This window comes from Pinus tabuliformis, chromosome 6 (genome assembly GCF_031772625.1).
Source record: "Pinus tabuliformis cultivar Carrire ecotype Pingquan chromosome 6, CPIR1, whole genome shotgun sequence".
NCBI lineage: Eukaryota > Viridiplantae > Streptophyta > Pinopsida > Pinales > Pinaceae > Pinus > Pinus tabuliformis.
The window spans coordinates 1,660,929,105-1,660,945,261 of NC_142292.1; the positions used below are offsets into that span (position 1 = coordinate 1,660,929,105).

Here is a 16,157-nt window from a genome sequence, read left to right on the forward strand (position 1 = left end):
TTTCCTCATCCAGATGGCCTCACAAGTTGCTTGACTAGCAGCCATGTACTTTGCCTCTATTGCACTGAGTGCAACTAATCTTTGTTTCCTGCTGTACCAAGAAACAACTGCTGACCCAATACTGAAGATCCCTCCTGATGTGCTCTTCCTGTCAGATGGACTCCCTACCCAATCTGCATCAGTGAAGCCTTAAAGCTTCACTCCCTCTTCTGTCTATACCACAATCCATATTGAGTAATGCCTCTGAGGTATCTCAACACATGCTTGGCCGCCTTCCAATACAGCGTGGCTGGCCTAACCATCACTTGACTAAGCTGGTTAAATGCATAGCACATGTCCAGTTGTGTGTTCACTAAATACATGAGTGAACCCATAAGCTGCCTATAAACAGTAGCTTCCACTACTTCACCCGAAGTAGCATCCTCTTTCCTCCAGTTACCTACTAGAGGAGTCTCCATGGGTTTGCTTCTCTCTATGCGGAACCTTTTCAGTATCTCATTGGCATACTTGCCCTGAGAGACAAAAATTTCCCCATCACCTTACCATACTTCCATACCCAGAAAGTAGTGCATGAGCCCCAAGTCCTTCATTTCGAACTCTCTTGCAAGATCCTCTTTGCAAGACTTGATCAGCTTATCATCACCTGTCAGAATCAAATCATCGACATATAAAACAATAATCAACAATTTACCTTCCACCACAATATGGTAAAGGTTTGCATCTGCTTCACTTTTGGTGAAGCCCAACCCAGTGAAGTAGCTATTGATCCTGGTGTACCAAGCACGAGTTACTTGCTTTAGCCCATACAACGCTCGCTTGAGTCGACACACAAGTGACTCTCAGCCGAAGGTCTCAAAACCTTTAGGCTGCTCAATATACACCTCTTCCTCAATCATGCCATTAAGGTTGTCATTACATCCATCTGATGTATCTTCCAAACCATCTACGCTGATAGTGCCAAAATGGATTTGATGGATGAGTACCTTGCATCAAGAGCAAAGGTCTCATCGTAATCAATCCCCTCTACCTGAGAAAAGCCTCAGGCCACGAATCTGGCCTTATGTTTCTCCACACTACCATCTGCTACTTGATTTACCTTGTAAAGCCATCAAGAACTCACCATTGACTTGTCTATCGGTCTTGGGACCACATCCCAAACACTGTTACAAACAATGGAATCATACTCCTCCACCATGGCATCAACCCAAACCGGTTGTTGCATTGCCTCCTCAAAAGCAAATGGCTCTGTCTCAACACATTCGCTTATAAGAGCCATGCATCCAATGTACCTCTCAAGTGACCTCCTCTGCCTGTGTTGTGATGTGGGTGCTCCCACATACTCTCTCACATCTTGCAATAACCTATCAGCCTCTCTGGTGCGCTTTCTCCCATCTCTGGAAGACTCTGCCTGAGTGGATGTCTCCACTCCCAGATCCTCTACATGTGGCTTCTCCACATCAATCTAAGGTTCCTCCTTAGGAGCTAAAAGCTCCTCAACTGCATGTAGTTGAAGCTCCCTCTCAAGGGAACATCTCACGGCCTTCTCTTCATCGAATGTGACATCCCTACGAACCACTATCATCTTGCTCGTTAGCAAGTACACCCGATAATTGCGAGGTGTATCAGTGTACCCCACAAATATCCCCAATTATGTTGTCGGCTCAAGCTTCTTCCGTGCATCTTTGGTCACATGGCAATATACCGATGATCCAAAATCCTGAAGTGACCCACATTTGGTCTCTTCCCTAAGAAAGTCTCCTCTGGTGTACTCATACCAAGAATTCAACGAGGGCTTTTGCTCTATAAATAAACAGTTATGTTGCATGCCTCGGCCCACAAGTGTAGTGGTAGGCCTTGATCATGCAACATTGCCCATGTTGCCCCTACAATGATTCTATTCTTCCTTTCAGCCACCCCATTCTGTTGTGGGTTATGGGTGTTGTCAACTCTCATTTAATGCCTTCTGCCGCACAGAAGCTTTTAAACTCATTTGACACATACTCTCCACTATTATCACTCCTAAGATATTTAACCTTCCTGCCAGTATCTTTCTCGACCAATGCTTTAAATTCACCAAAACCTTGCAAAAGTCTGATCTTTCTTCTGCATGAAAAAGATCCAACTTTTACAAGAAAAATCATTAAAAAATATAACATAATACATGTGCTTGGTCGTGGATGTTGTCAAGAACGGTCCACACATCTGAATGGACTTGATCAAGGATCGCCTGTGCTCAACTATCTTTGTCATGAAAGGAATCTTTGGTGAATTTTCCCAAAGTACACCCTTTGCATGTATCAACTTGCTCTAGTGTACCTTTGGGAAGACCAGTAGAAATTTGTTGCATGATTTTCAAAGCGCCATGATGCAAGTGACACAACCGCCTGTGCCACAACTGACAAATGTCTTGGTTCTACACCTTCTCTGTTTTCGTGCTCAAGGTAGCACAATCTTCTACCTCCAACTTATAGAGATTCTTCACCTGAATCCCTATCCTCTTTACCTGTCACGTGGCTATGTGACGAAGGAATGCCTTTCCCTTACTAAAGATCACATCGTAGCCTCTATCCTCCAACATGGCAACAGATACCAAGTTCTTCTTCAAATGAAGAACATACATAACATCTCGCAAAGTGGGGGGAGCACCTAACTCCCTTTGAAAGGTAACTGTACTCAACCCGGTAGCATTATACCTCCTGTTGACCTCTACCGGTCAACTACCCATGCAGTACACCCCCTTTTTCTTTGCAAGAAAAGGGCAGCACCTGATCAGCGTGTCCGTGCCATCCAGCAGCCATCAGCAGCTTGATCAATCTAATTGTAAACCCAGTCTGCATGTATTAATTGTAAATAATCTTAGCAGATATGAGTCGTGTATGTGAATTGCCTAGGTGGACCTAACTTTCTAGTGGTAATCTACGTCCCGGAAGGTTTTTTGTCTCACCGATCCATGGATCGGCAGAGTTTTCCTTCAAACCTGACCCCAAAGCCGGGATGGATTTTGTCATTAGAACTTCAGGAGAATCCTAGTGTGTTGATCTGCTAGATTATAGTTGTGTCGCAGAACTGGGTGTTTTGTGAGGGTCTGTATTAAGTGGGTTTGTCCCCTTGAGATGTAAATTGTAAAAAGTCATCATGAAATGTGTCTTGAGGGTTGAAAATGTTTTAAATCCCCTCGTGAGTCCTAAGTCCTAGGTCCTAGGTGATGTTTCCGAAGGCTTAGTTCGATGATCCATTTAAAAAATGAAATAAAATAAAAAAAATAATAATAATAAATTTAAAAAATGAAATAAACAAAAAATAATAAAAAATTTAAAATTTTAAAAATGAAATAAATAAAAAAAAAAATAAAAAATTAAAAAAATAAAGCAAAAATCCTAACTAATAAAATAATAATATTTTAAGTGAATAAATCGACGGATGAGATCAAGAGATGTCTTGATCCTCATCAACGGTCGAGATCATTTCTACATGGATCATTCGAACTAGCCGTTGGGATCATTTCCTTTATATAGGATCTTAGGTGGTCTTTTCAGATCATTCGATCTGTGAGTCTGAGACTGAAGAATCTCTCTTGTAAATCTGTTTCTGGTTAATAAAAGAAGACTTGGGGGTCCATATCTTGCTGGTGTTACTCTCTTAAAATGCTGTGAGATTGTTTCATTTTCTGCATATGTTATTTTCAGCCATTAATAATAGCTTTTTGTAGAGTATTGTGGGCACAGGTATCTTGTTCACTTGCTAGGGTTTGAGTGTTGTTAGGGTTTCTGAAGTAATGGCAGGTATCTCCATTACTTCCTGAGATCTAGCAGCATTTTGCCCTCTTTATTGACAGTTGTTTTGAGCTGTGCAGAAAACATCATTGAAGGAAATTTTGTGGGCGTTCGGGGAAGTTCTCGGCTGAACCAGCCAACTCCCGCAAGCATTTTGTGTTGAGCCCAGTTGGATTTGATCCTGGGTCTATCATTCGGTTTATTTTTTTTAAATTTGCATGAGAGATTTTCTGAAGTTCTTCACAGTGAAAATCTGAGTTTTCTGATCTTTAAAATTTTTCTGTGCTTATTGCTGAATCTGGCTGTTAAGGGGCCAAATCTGTACATTAAATCAGCTGTCTTAGGGTTTCAAATTTTTTTTGATCTAGGGCTTCAAATTCTTGCTTTATGCAGTTTTCATTAGGGTTTTGTCTTTTTTGCAATTGCAGGACTGTCGTCAATCTTCTCGCCCACGCAGTCACCTACGCAGTCTTATCCCTTCTTTTTTTGTTTTAACGAAGTTTCTGTGGACCTGCAAGCATATATGTGACGTGGGTAGAGATCAGGCGTGGCTGGAAAATATCAGGACATCAGCAAATTTGTAAATCTACACGCAGATAGCAGAGTTTTTAAGCAATATAGCGTGAGGTAAAATACGCATTTACGCCTGCGTTCAAAAAATCGGTTTGCAATGCCACCGCCGTCTGCTATCAACACGTCCGGGTGAAGGGTTACGATTCGCCGTTTACGTGATAGATCTGTCTGCAACATTCCTCTCAGCCGTCAACTGTGTATATATGCATAAATCGTATTCATGCCTTGCGTTTCCAAAAGGGATTGACATAACTAGGTAAGAAAAGCCGTTCGATGTGAACAAATCCGAGCAAACCGAAGCCGCCATCAAGTTCTTTTATCGTTTGTCAGTTAGCAAGATCGAGCTGGGGGGAAAGAAAGAGATAGGGTCTCAAATCGAGAGCTCAGGAAGCCTGTTTATTCTCCTAGCCGACCAGCAGCAGCCGGTTCCGTCGAAGTTTTCAGCAGACAAGCGAGAAATTCATTGTACGCAGGCCAGTTTTACGCTGACGGTAATGTATCGAACCAGTTTTGACGGTAATGTACGCAGGCCAGTTTTTTGAGGATAACTATCGAACAAATTTTGCTGTCATCCGCCGTCACCTGTGCTCAAACACGCATTCAGTCTCTGAGTTTTCAGTTTCGGTAACGTCTTGTTTTTATTTTGGTTTATTTGCCAATCGATTTGAAGGCTAGCGTAGATTTAGATTTCAATTTATTTTCTTAGGTTTCGTTTTATAGATTTTTAATAGTTTCGTTTTATAATTTTTATGTTAGTTTTTATTTTTATTTTTATTTTTTTTTAACGTATTTGGATTGTAACTCTTTTTATAGTTTCATAAAAAACAAAAAATAAAAATGTTAGTGTTTTAGATTTTCGTTTGGTCAGCTTTAGATAGTAGATTTAGATTTTAATTTAATTTTTTTTAAATTTAGTTTAGGTTCTACTTTATTTGGATTTTATTTTAGTTTTTTTTTTATTATAATATAAAAAAAAAATAAAAAATAAAAGATTTATTTATAAATTTTTATTTTTCTTGACTTTAGACTTAGTTTTAATAGTTATAGTTAAGTTTTAGGTTAGCATAGATTGTATTTAGATTTTAATTTATTTTTACTTTAAGTTTGGTTTTTTTTAGATTTTAAAAATAGTTTTAAATTTTGTTATAAAAAAAAATAAAAAATCAAAAAATGTTTTTTGTTAGATTTTTTTTTTTTTTTTTTTAGTTTAGTTTAGTTTTAAAAATTTTCATGAAAAATAAAAAAAAATAAAAAACATTGAAAAAAGATTTAAAAATTTTTGAAAAAAAAAAAAAAATATATTAAAATTTTTGTGGAAAATTCTCTTCGTCAGATCCAGTCATTTTCGGGATTTATCATCTTTCATGCTGAGATCTAAATTTTCAAGCCGAGATGCGAAATTGATATTTGGTTAATGGTTTATGATTCGTGATGGTTTAAAGCATTCATCTTTTAAAATTTTCAGTTGCTGGATATCGTTTTGGTCGTTTTAAGAGCATTATGATTTAGCTGATGATAGATGATTGCTGTTCACGGTTTATTTTTCTATATCATTTAACAAGCAATCATTTTAATAACAATCTCTTAAGGCACTGGTCTGCTAACTAATCAAATCCATCGAGTGCTTTTTTATATCGTATCTCGTGTCTCCCAACCAACTGGTCGACAGTTGGTCTCATCATCTCACAGGGTCTACCCCCCTTAGCCGCGGGAGACAGGCTTAAACGGAGGGATCGGGGATCAGAGTGACAGCCCCCGGTCTGAGCGTTGTCGTGTCAATCCGCGCGACAACATTTTTTGGCGCCGTTGCCGGGGACAGAGTTTTCCTGTTCCTGGAGTTTCATCGACATTCATCTTCTCATCTCTCATCTCTCAGTTGAGCTGGCAGATTCAATATTTTTGGCATCTTTTCATCCCATATCAGCAGCATCTCTTGGGGTTGTTTCTTGTTTGGGTGGCGACTCCATTTTCTCATTTTTCCCAGACAAGAAGCCTTCCTCATATCTGCTTGTGATTCCTTTTTGGATCTTAGAATCAGATTCATTGTTCAAGTGGCGACTCCACTTCTTTCATCTCTTGATTTTCTTGAGCAGAGATCTAGTTCTATCATTCATCTAATCCCTTATCATTCATCATGGATTATTCATTTAAGCCATGTCGTTTTACTGAACGTCTCCATGATTTTCCGGAAGATGCCATTCCTAAGTTACCTATTTTCTCGGGTGGTGATCCAATCGCTGTTAGAAGGCATCTAGTCTTGTTTACTCGCATCATGATCATATACTGTAGATCCCCTCAGTTTAATCATGAAGATATCAAAATGCGCCTATTTGTCCTTTCTTTACAAGATGATGCTTTGAATTGGTTTAACAATTTTCCAAAGGAATCTTTCACTTCTTTAGAAGACATTGTCGATGCTTTTAAAAAGAGATATGGTTATCCAAACAGCTTGCCTTCTGCCTCTAAAATTGTGCAACAGAATGAAAGTAATTTGATAAGCGGTCCAGCTGTTGAAGAGAGATTTCAAGATCAGAATGTGTCATCAACCGAAAATATTGCATATCAAGTTCATGATAGTGAAAAATCAGGGACAAATGACAATGAAAGGGAAGAGCAAAAACAAATTTTACGAGATCTAATGATGCTGGTGAGAAATATGGAAATCAATCAAACTAATTATGTCAATGATGTCAAAACTTTATGCACCCACCTGGAAAAACGTAATAGGGAGATTGAGGTCACGCAAAATCAGCATGCTAAAGAAATTGAGGCCATGAAAACTAAATATGAAACAGAAATTGGAAACATGCATAGCAAGATGTCAGTCTTAGAGGAAAATATGGTGACCATGAAAGCTGATCATGATAGGGAAATTGACTCTATGCAAAACAAGTTACTAACTATGGAAGAGGAAATGACTATCATAACGTTCAATCATAATAATCAGTTGGCTGACATGCAAGCGAATCATGAAGAAGAAATAAATTTCATGCAACATTGCTTGATGGACATAAAGGAAAAGAATGATAAAGTAATAAAACACATGCAAGAGCACCATGCCAGACAAATCGGTGATATAAAGGTTGAACACTCTAGACAGATGGATGCCATTAGAATACAGGTTCAAAGGTTTCAGCAATTGGAAGATGAAAGAAACCAGGTGACATCAACAGATCAGGAGTCTTCTCATTCGCTGCAACAAGCTCCATCTTATTATGAGGAGGTTATTGATTCGATTGAAAGATGGTTAATTGAAGGTGATCCGGATAGACTTAAGAATGATAAAGATCAGATGCGGGCTAAAGAAAGACATATCACGCATACTTCATCTGATAGTTTTGAAACAGAAAGTTCCAGGTCATTAGTAATTCCACCTGCCAGAAAGAAAAAACGTAAGAGAAAGAAAATAAGAAGAAGATTTGATGCATCAGACGGCCGTGAGCAGCTTGATTTTCGGATAGGAAAGAGTCCTACCATATGCAAAATTGGACATGGCACATCCGACAAGCAGCCGACAGATTTGCCTGAAAGCAGGCAAATGCTCAGTATGCACTTTATTGAACACATCTGATGCCATGGGGCATCTTTTGTATCGTATTTCTAACCCTACTCCTTGTTTTTCCGCATTTTCATTTCTGCTTTAGATAGTTAATAAATGAAGAGCTTTTTTCTTTCCTGTGCTTAATGTATATGATGATTTTGGATGGACGCTACTTATTTTTGTGTTGTATGGATGCAGATTCTGGATTCTCACATTCCTGCAAGCAGCAACATGTCCCCAAGTAGAGCCAGATGTTGACCTCTACCGGTCAACTACCCATGCAGTACACCCCCTTTTTCTTTGCAAGAAAAGGGCAGCACCTGATCAGCGTGTCCGTGCCATCCAGCAGCCATCAGCAGCTTGATCAATCTAATTGTAAACCCAGTCTGCATGTATTAATTGTAAATAATCTTAGCAGATATGAGTCGTGTATGTGAATTGCCTAGGTGGACCTAACTTTCTAGTGGTAATCTACGTCCCGGAAGGTTTTTTGTCTCACCGATCCATGGATCGACAGAGTTTTCCTTCAAACCTGACCCCAAAGCCGGGATGGATTTTGTCATTAGAACTTCAGGAGAATCCTAGTGTGTTGATCTGCTAGATTATAGTTGTGTCGCAGAACTGGGTGTTTTGTGAGGGTCTGTATTAAGTGGGTTTGTCCCCTTGAGATGTAAATTGTAAAAAGTCATCATGAAATGTGTCTTGAGGGTTGAAAATGTTTTAAATCCCCTCGTGAGTCCTAAGTCCTAGGTCCTAGGTGATGTTTCTGAAGGCTTAGTTCGATGATCCATTTAAAAAATGAAATAAAATAAAATAAAAAAAATAATAAAAAATTTAAAAAATTTAAAAATTTAAAAAATGAAATAAATAAAAAATAATAAAAAATTTAAAAATTTAAAAAATAAAATAAATAAAAAAATAATAAAAAATAAAAAAAATAAAGCAAAAACCCTAACTAATAAAATAATAATATTTTAAGTGAATAAATCGACGGATGAGATCAAGAGATGTCTTGATCCTCATCAACGTTCGAGATCATTTCTACATGGATCATTCGAACTAGCCGTTGGGATCATTTCCTTTATATAGGGTCTTAGGTGGTCTTTTCAGATCATTCGATCTGTGAGTCTGAGACTGAAGAAGCTCTCTTGTAAATCTGTTTCTGGTTAATAAAAGAAGACTTTGGGGTCCATATCTTGCTGGTGTTACTCTCTTAAAATGCTGTGAGATTGTTTCATTTTCTGCATATGTTATTTTCAGCCATTAATAATAGCTTTTTGTAGAGTATTGTGGGCACAGGTATCTTGTTCACTTGCTAGGGTTTGAGTGCTGTTAGGGTTTCTGAAGTAATGGCAGGTATCTCCATTACTTCCTGAGATCTAGCAGCATTTTTCCCTCTTTATTGACAGTTGTTTTGAGCTGTGCAGAAAACATCATTGAAGGAAATTTTGTGGGCGTTCGGGGAAGTTCTCGGCTGAACCAGCCAACTCCCGCAAGCATTTTGTGTTGAGCCCAGTTGGATTTGATCCTGGGTCTATCATTCGGTTTATTTTTTTTAAATTTGCATGAGAGATTTTCTGAAGTTCTTCACAATGAAAATCTGAGTTTTCTGATCTTTAAAATTTTTCTGAGCTTATTGCTGAATCTGGCTGTTAAGGGGCCAAATCTGTACATTAAATCAGCTGTCTTAGGGTTTCAAATTTTTTTTGATCTAGGGTTTCAAATTCTTGCTTTATGCAGTTTTCATTAGGGTTTTGTCTTTTTTGCAATTGCAGGACCGCCGTCAATCTTCTCGCCCACGCAGTCACCTACGCAGTCTTATCCCTTCTTTTTTTGTTTTAACGAAGTTTCTGTGGACCTGCAAGCATATATGTGACGTGGGTAGAGATCAGGCGTGGCTGGAAAATATCAGGACGTCAGCAAATTTGTAAATCTACACGCAGATAGCAGAGTTTTTAAGCAATATAGCGTGAGGTAAAATACGCATTTACGCCTGCGTTCAAAAAATCAGTTTGCAATGCCACCGCCGTCTGCTATCAACACGTCCGGGTGAAGGGTTACGATTCGCCGTTTACGTGATAGATCTGTCTGCAACATTCCTCTCAGCCGTCAACTGTGTATATATGCATAAATCGTATTCATGCCTTGCGTTTCCAAAAGGGATTGACATAACTAGGTAAGAAAAGCCGTTCGATGTGAACAAATCCGAGCAAACCGAAGCCGCCATCAAGTTCTTTCATCGTTTGTCAGTTAGCAAGATCGAGCCGGGCTATAGAGATATCCGGGTGGCAAGAAAGAGATAGGGTCTCAATCGAGAGCTCAGGAAGCCTGTTTATTCTCCTAGCCGACCAGCAGCAGCCGGTTTCTGTCGAAGTTTTCAAGCAGACAAGCGAGAAATTCATTGTACGCAGGCCAGTTTTACGCTGACGGTAATGTATCGAACCAGTTTTGACGGTAATGTACGCAGGCCAGTTTTTTGAGGATAACTATTGAACAAATTTTGCTGTCATCCGCCGTCACCTGTGCTCAAACACGCATTCAGTCTCACCTGTGCTCAAACACGCATTCAGTCTCTGAGTTTTCAGTTTCGGTAACGTCTTGTTTTTATTTTGGTTTATTTGCCAATCGATTTGAAGGCTAGCGTAGATTTAGATTTCAATTTATTTTCTTAGGTTTCGTTTTATAGATTTTTAATAGTTTCGTTTTATAATTTTTATGTTAGTTTTTATTTTTTTTTTATTTTTTTTTTAACGTATTTGGATTGTAACTCTTTTTAAATAGTTTCATAAAAAACAAAAAATAAAAATGTTAGTGTTTTAGATTTTCGTTTGGTCAGCTTTAGATAGTAGATTTAGATTTTAATTTAATTTTTTTTAAATTTAGTTTAAGTTCTACTTTATTTGGATTTTATTTTAGTTTTTTTTTATTATAATATAAAAAAAAAAAAAAAAAAAAAAAAAAAAAAATTATTTATAAATTTTTATTTTTCTTGACTTTAGACTTAGTTTTAATAGTTATAGTTAAGTTTTAGGTTAGCATAGATTGTATTTAGATTTTAATTTATTTTTACTTTAAGTTTGGTTTTTTTTAGATTTTAAAAATAGTTTTAAATTTTGTTATAAAAAAAATAAAAAATCAAAAAATGTTTTTTGTTAGATTTTTTTTTTTTTTTTTTTAGTTTAGTTTAGATTTAAAAATTTTCATGAAAAATAAAAAAACATTGAAAAAAGATTTTAAAAATTTTGAAAAAAAAAAAAAAAAAGATATTAAAATTTTTGTGGAAAATTCTCTTCGTCAGATCCAGTCATTTTAGGGATTTATCATCTTTCATGCTGAGATCTAAATTTTCAAGCTGAGATGCGAAATTGATATCTCGTGTCAATCCGCGCGACAACACCTCCCATCATCACCCATCTCAATATGCATCTGGAGATCCTTCTCCTCCAAGTCACTGAAGAGCTCCTTGTTACCAGTCATGTGGAAAGAAGCTCCACTGTCTAGGTACCATACACTACCCATCATCGATGACACCATGCATGCGATGAGGGTAAAGTCCAATTCAAATTGTGAGGCAAGAGCCTCACTTGCCGCTACTCCTGAGGACTTCTCCTTGGACTTCTTGAGTAGACAATTTGCAGCAAATGTCCCAACTCATGACAATGAAAGCACTTGACTTTCGACATGTTCTTCTTGCCTCCATGACAAAATCTGATTTGGAATGGGATACCTTCCCATTCCCTTTCTTTGCCTTACCCACTAAGGCACAATTTTCCTCATCAATCTTTGATGAGGATCCATCTTTGGTGTTCTTCTGAATCTCTTCCTGCACCAAATCCGACCATAATCATTCCCAATCTGGCAGCTTCTCCCTCCCATTGACAGAGTCCTGATAATTGTGCCAACTCTTGGGGAGTCCTAGAAGAGCTAGGCTCACCATATCATCCTCGACAATAGTAATCCCAACACTTCCAAGCTCATCATGACAATGAGTGAACTTGGTCAAGTATTTCGGAATAGAGTCGCCCTTCTCCATCTTGATCTTTCTGAGTTTGTCCTTCAATGCCAACTTCCTATGGTCACTGCTATTCTAAAATAGGTCTGTCAATGCCTTCCACATTGAGTATGGAGTTTCCTTGCCATGGAGACTCGAGACAATGTGATCTCGAACTCCCTCAAGGATAATTCACCTCGCCTTTGCCACACACTTTCTCCATTCAGCCAGATCTTGAACATCCGATGCTGGAGGCTTAGGAATGTCTTGATCAATGAATTCCTTGAGGCCATTGTCTTCCAGCACTACTTCCATCCCATCCTTCCATGCTATGTAATTCGAGTTGCCTTCCAAGGCATACTCAAGTCGCAACCCATAGAAAGACATATTGCTGATCTGAAGTATGAACTGCAAATTCGATTTTCACCTGCACAACAAACTCGAAATCTCCTCTTCTATACTGTCTTCAGCTCCAATACCATGTAGATTTTTCTATAGATTCAACAGCTCATGTGATATACTAAAACATAAGACAAGAATCTACTCTACTCTTTACAGCGGAAACCAATAATGATCGATGAAAACAATAATCAGAAAGAGGAAGAATATCAATCGCACATAACACAATATTTCTCTGGGGAAAGCAATTGCTCAAAACCCCAACTATCTATATTGCATTAACCAGAAGATCTGAGAAGAAAATACAATGCTTGTTCACACTAGAATAATCCCTGCACAAGTATGATCTAACTCTATGCCTCACAAACCCGCTCTAGCCAACACATAGACAATTTTGCTGCCTGCCAAGCCCCTACTTCCTTGCGCAATTCCTGAGAGAACCAGCCCATATTTAATTGGGAAATTGTTTCTCCAAAACTGTGCAATCCAAACTTAGGTCCTCAATTGATTGCATACACCATCTGAACAACTCGGAAAATTATATAATTGATAGTACACTATCCCTAAACTCTAATCTCAATTGGGTCTTCCTTTGAACTGACATGCATGAGTTATTTATGAGTGAATCTTCAATTAGTTGGTGTGGTACTGGTGATGCACTGGTGCACTACTCCACTACTAGACCTCTACTAGTTCCTCCAACAGTTAGAACTAGTTTAACTGACTATAACTCAGTTAGACTGAGTTATCTAATTACAACTCCAAAGAACTCAACCTGGGCCCCTAAAATTTAGGGATCACTCTACATGACTCTAGATAGAATTCCAACTCGAATTTCCTAAGCTAACTAAGTCAACTTAACTTAGTTAACTATTACAAGTTGCTATGAGAAAAGAATTACAATTTTAATTCACAATTTAATTCAAGGACAAATTAAATTGGAATTTCTTGTTGCTATTTTTAACAAGACAAATTCCATGATGGACATCTCCAAGTATGAAAAATAACCCCATAAGCTAGGGAACTCCACATGTGAGGCTAAAACCAAGTCAAAAAGAGGTCAAACCATCACTAAATGTAGCAATCAGTCTCTACATGTGTGCACAAGGTGAGTGCTCCACAAAGGGATATAGGCATTCAATGTGTAATAACTTATAAGCACAAAAAGCACCAACATCTCCTAAGGCACTCATACTAGGAAGCCTACACTAATATGAGACCAGACACCAAAACATCAATAATAACGCCGGGATAAAACAAATAGGGTTAATGTACTAGGAGCTCCAAAAAAAGTAACATAAACCATGTAAATGTGCCACACTCATGCCAACATGGAACCAACAGGATAGAGAATACATCCCCAAGGAATTTATGTTGCCTCAACCTATCAATCCTGTAGCATTGCCTGGTACAATATGATAAAGAGGGCCATAGAATCCTGCTAGGTTCAAAGGGGCATAAGCAAATAACTCTGTACTAACCACTTTCCTCTACACATCACACAAGTGATCAATGATACCATAAGGGTATGCCAGGGAAAGTGTATGTGTCCATAGGATAGCCCCTATGTCTATCAATTGATCAGTCAGTGTCACCAAGAAATATCTATCCTACGCAATTGGATCATGATGAAAATCACAGGTGAAACCTCATGCAATATGTGGGATAATGGGATACAAGACTCCTTGCACTGTAATGGAATCTAGAATCCAAATTTTTATTATGTTATGCCCTTCAACAAATAAGTTATGGAAACCATAATTAGAAAGTTTCAACACTACATTTGGGGTGAAATTAACCAAAAGTAAAACAGATATTTAGCTTAAGAATTATGCTTGGGAAACCAGACTAATCAATTCAAAGAAATATCGATTGTGCATCTCAGTTAGGAAACATGTGCACTAGTAAACTCACTTTTCAGATGAATCAAATCAAACGGTATTCTATCAGGAGATAACCACTAAATTAAATATGTAATTGTAATCTAAAGGTCAGAAAATGAGTTGTATATTCTAGATCATTGGATAGTTAGTAAGCAAGATGAAAGCATAAAAATCTCTCAATTCTTAAGTGAAGAACAGTGCCCTTTGTTGTACATAGAATTGAACTACTGCCCTACTAGTAAGTAATTATGTTTTTGCTTTGTCAATTCTTTGTTGTTTCTATAAAATATAAATGACTTCTTTGTCTTGGGAGCTAAGTGTCTCTCCCTTTAAAATTCCAAACTCCAGTAGATAGACAAGATGAAACCCTCCATGCAGATTCATACTCAATGGATATTTATTATTAATCTTACAATAATAATAAAAAGTCCTATCTTGATGTCTCTTATCTAATATGCACACATTTTACATCCAAGTTCTTTACTCCAAAATGTTTTTTTTGGTACAATCTTTTCATGGATCTGCATGATCAATTAGAATTTCGATGAAAACAAGATTTTAAGTATCTAACAGTGTTTGACCATTATAAGTAGACCAGAGATTAGGGCATGTGACCAGGTTCTATAGCTATTCGTAATTAAGGTACAACACTACTTATTACACATTTAACTGTAACTAATGGCTCTTGGCATTTCATTACAGGAGACTCTAACATAACTAAATTAAATGTTTTAAGCCTAGATACCTGCTTTTAAGTCAACCACAAAACTACAATTTACATTGTTATGATCTTGGTAATTTTGTTCTAGAGAACGTTTTGAATTTTCACTAGTTACAAACTATTTTAATAGCTTGGAGAGCTTATGTATCAAAACTTACACAGACTTCTTCAAAACCCATGACCAATGCACCAACAGGATATTGAAACCTAAAGGGTAGGTGACAAAAAATAGCATGGAGCCCATTGCCATTAAAAAGATAAATAAAAACCAAAGTTAATAATCACTCCAATGTGATAGCAAATTTGCAACGATATCACAAAACACACCTGTGAATGCTATGATGCTATCTACCCAAGAAAAACTTCATTATTAGTGACCATCAAAAGAAAAATACCTTTAAAAAAGCTTCACTAACATCCACAATCCATTTTGTGTCAAGACTTTTACCAAGAACACCTATTGCACGTGTAAAATCATTGTTCTCTATTGCTTGGCCCACTTCACTCAGTTTGTAAACAGCTTCCTGGACATAGGCTATAGCCCCAAAAAAAGTATGTTTGTGTTAGAAAGGTAGACTTGATCTGGAAATTACTTACCAAAGCCTGTTGTAAACATAAAGGACCACAATGTTACCATCATCTGACAACCTCATTACCCCTACCTCCTTTACTTCCCTTGATAAGGAAGAAATATCATATGGAAACTACACCCTACATACTAACATAACATGATCTCAGAAATCAAACGGACAACAGTTTGTTGGTGGAATATCAAATCAAATCCTTCCAAATGCTTTCTCAACAATGGCTACCAAATAAACGTACAGAAACTGTGACATATCAACAAAAGAAAGGCAATCAAAAGCTGAAATTCATTCTAATGCTATTCAATTCTCACGAAGTGATTTGTCTTTAGTATAAGCATCCCCTATAGTTTCACTGACATGTGATAAGACTTTCTTTTGTCTGAAGTTTTTGTTTCCAAAATATGACTGAGCAATCTGGTATAGAATTTGGTCTGAATAAATACAGTATCAGAAATAAAACATAATGGATATACTGCAGAGCCATATTTATGCTAACTGTGTTGTTTCCTTTGGGTTTTGGTTAAAACTTGTAAAATGGAGAAGCATCATATTCTTGAATTTTCAAATTGTTAAAATTGGCAACTAAGGCCAAACTCCAGGTGGGTCACCTTATTTATGACAGCTAATATTTTTCTTGGATTCCTCTCTCCGAGAGGTGTAGGATTGATCTAAAGATCATCCGATTCTGA

At 37.4% G+C, this 16,157-nt stretch overlaps 1 protein-coding gene across 1 annotated transcript in view; it reads right to left on the reverse strand.

Moving 5' to 3' along the window:
- LOC149265333 (chloroplast thylakoid lumen protein) overlaps positions 1-15,534 on the reverse strand; it is a 95,494-nt gene extending 79,960 nt beyond the window's left edge. The window contains exons 1-2 of the mRNA XM_089403199.1: positions 15,516-15,534; positions 15,277-15,416 (exon numbers count right to left, since the gene is read on the reverse strand). Coding sequence (XP_089259325.1) covers positions 15,277-15,416; positions 15,516-15,534 — 159 coding nt within the window. The remainder of the gene's footprint in view (positions 1-15,276; positions 15,417-15,515) is intronic.
- Positions 15,535-16,157: the final 623 nt, after the last annotated feature.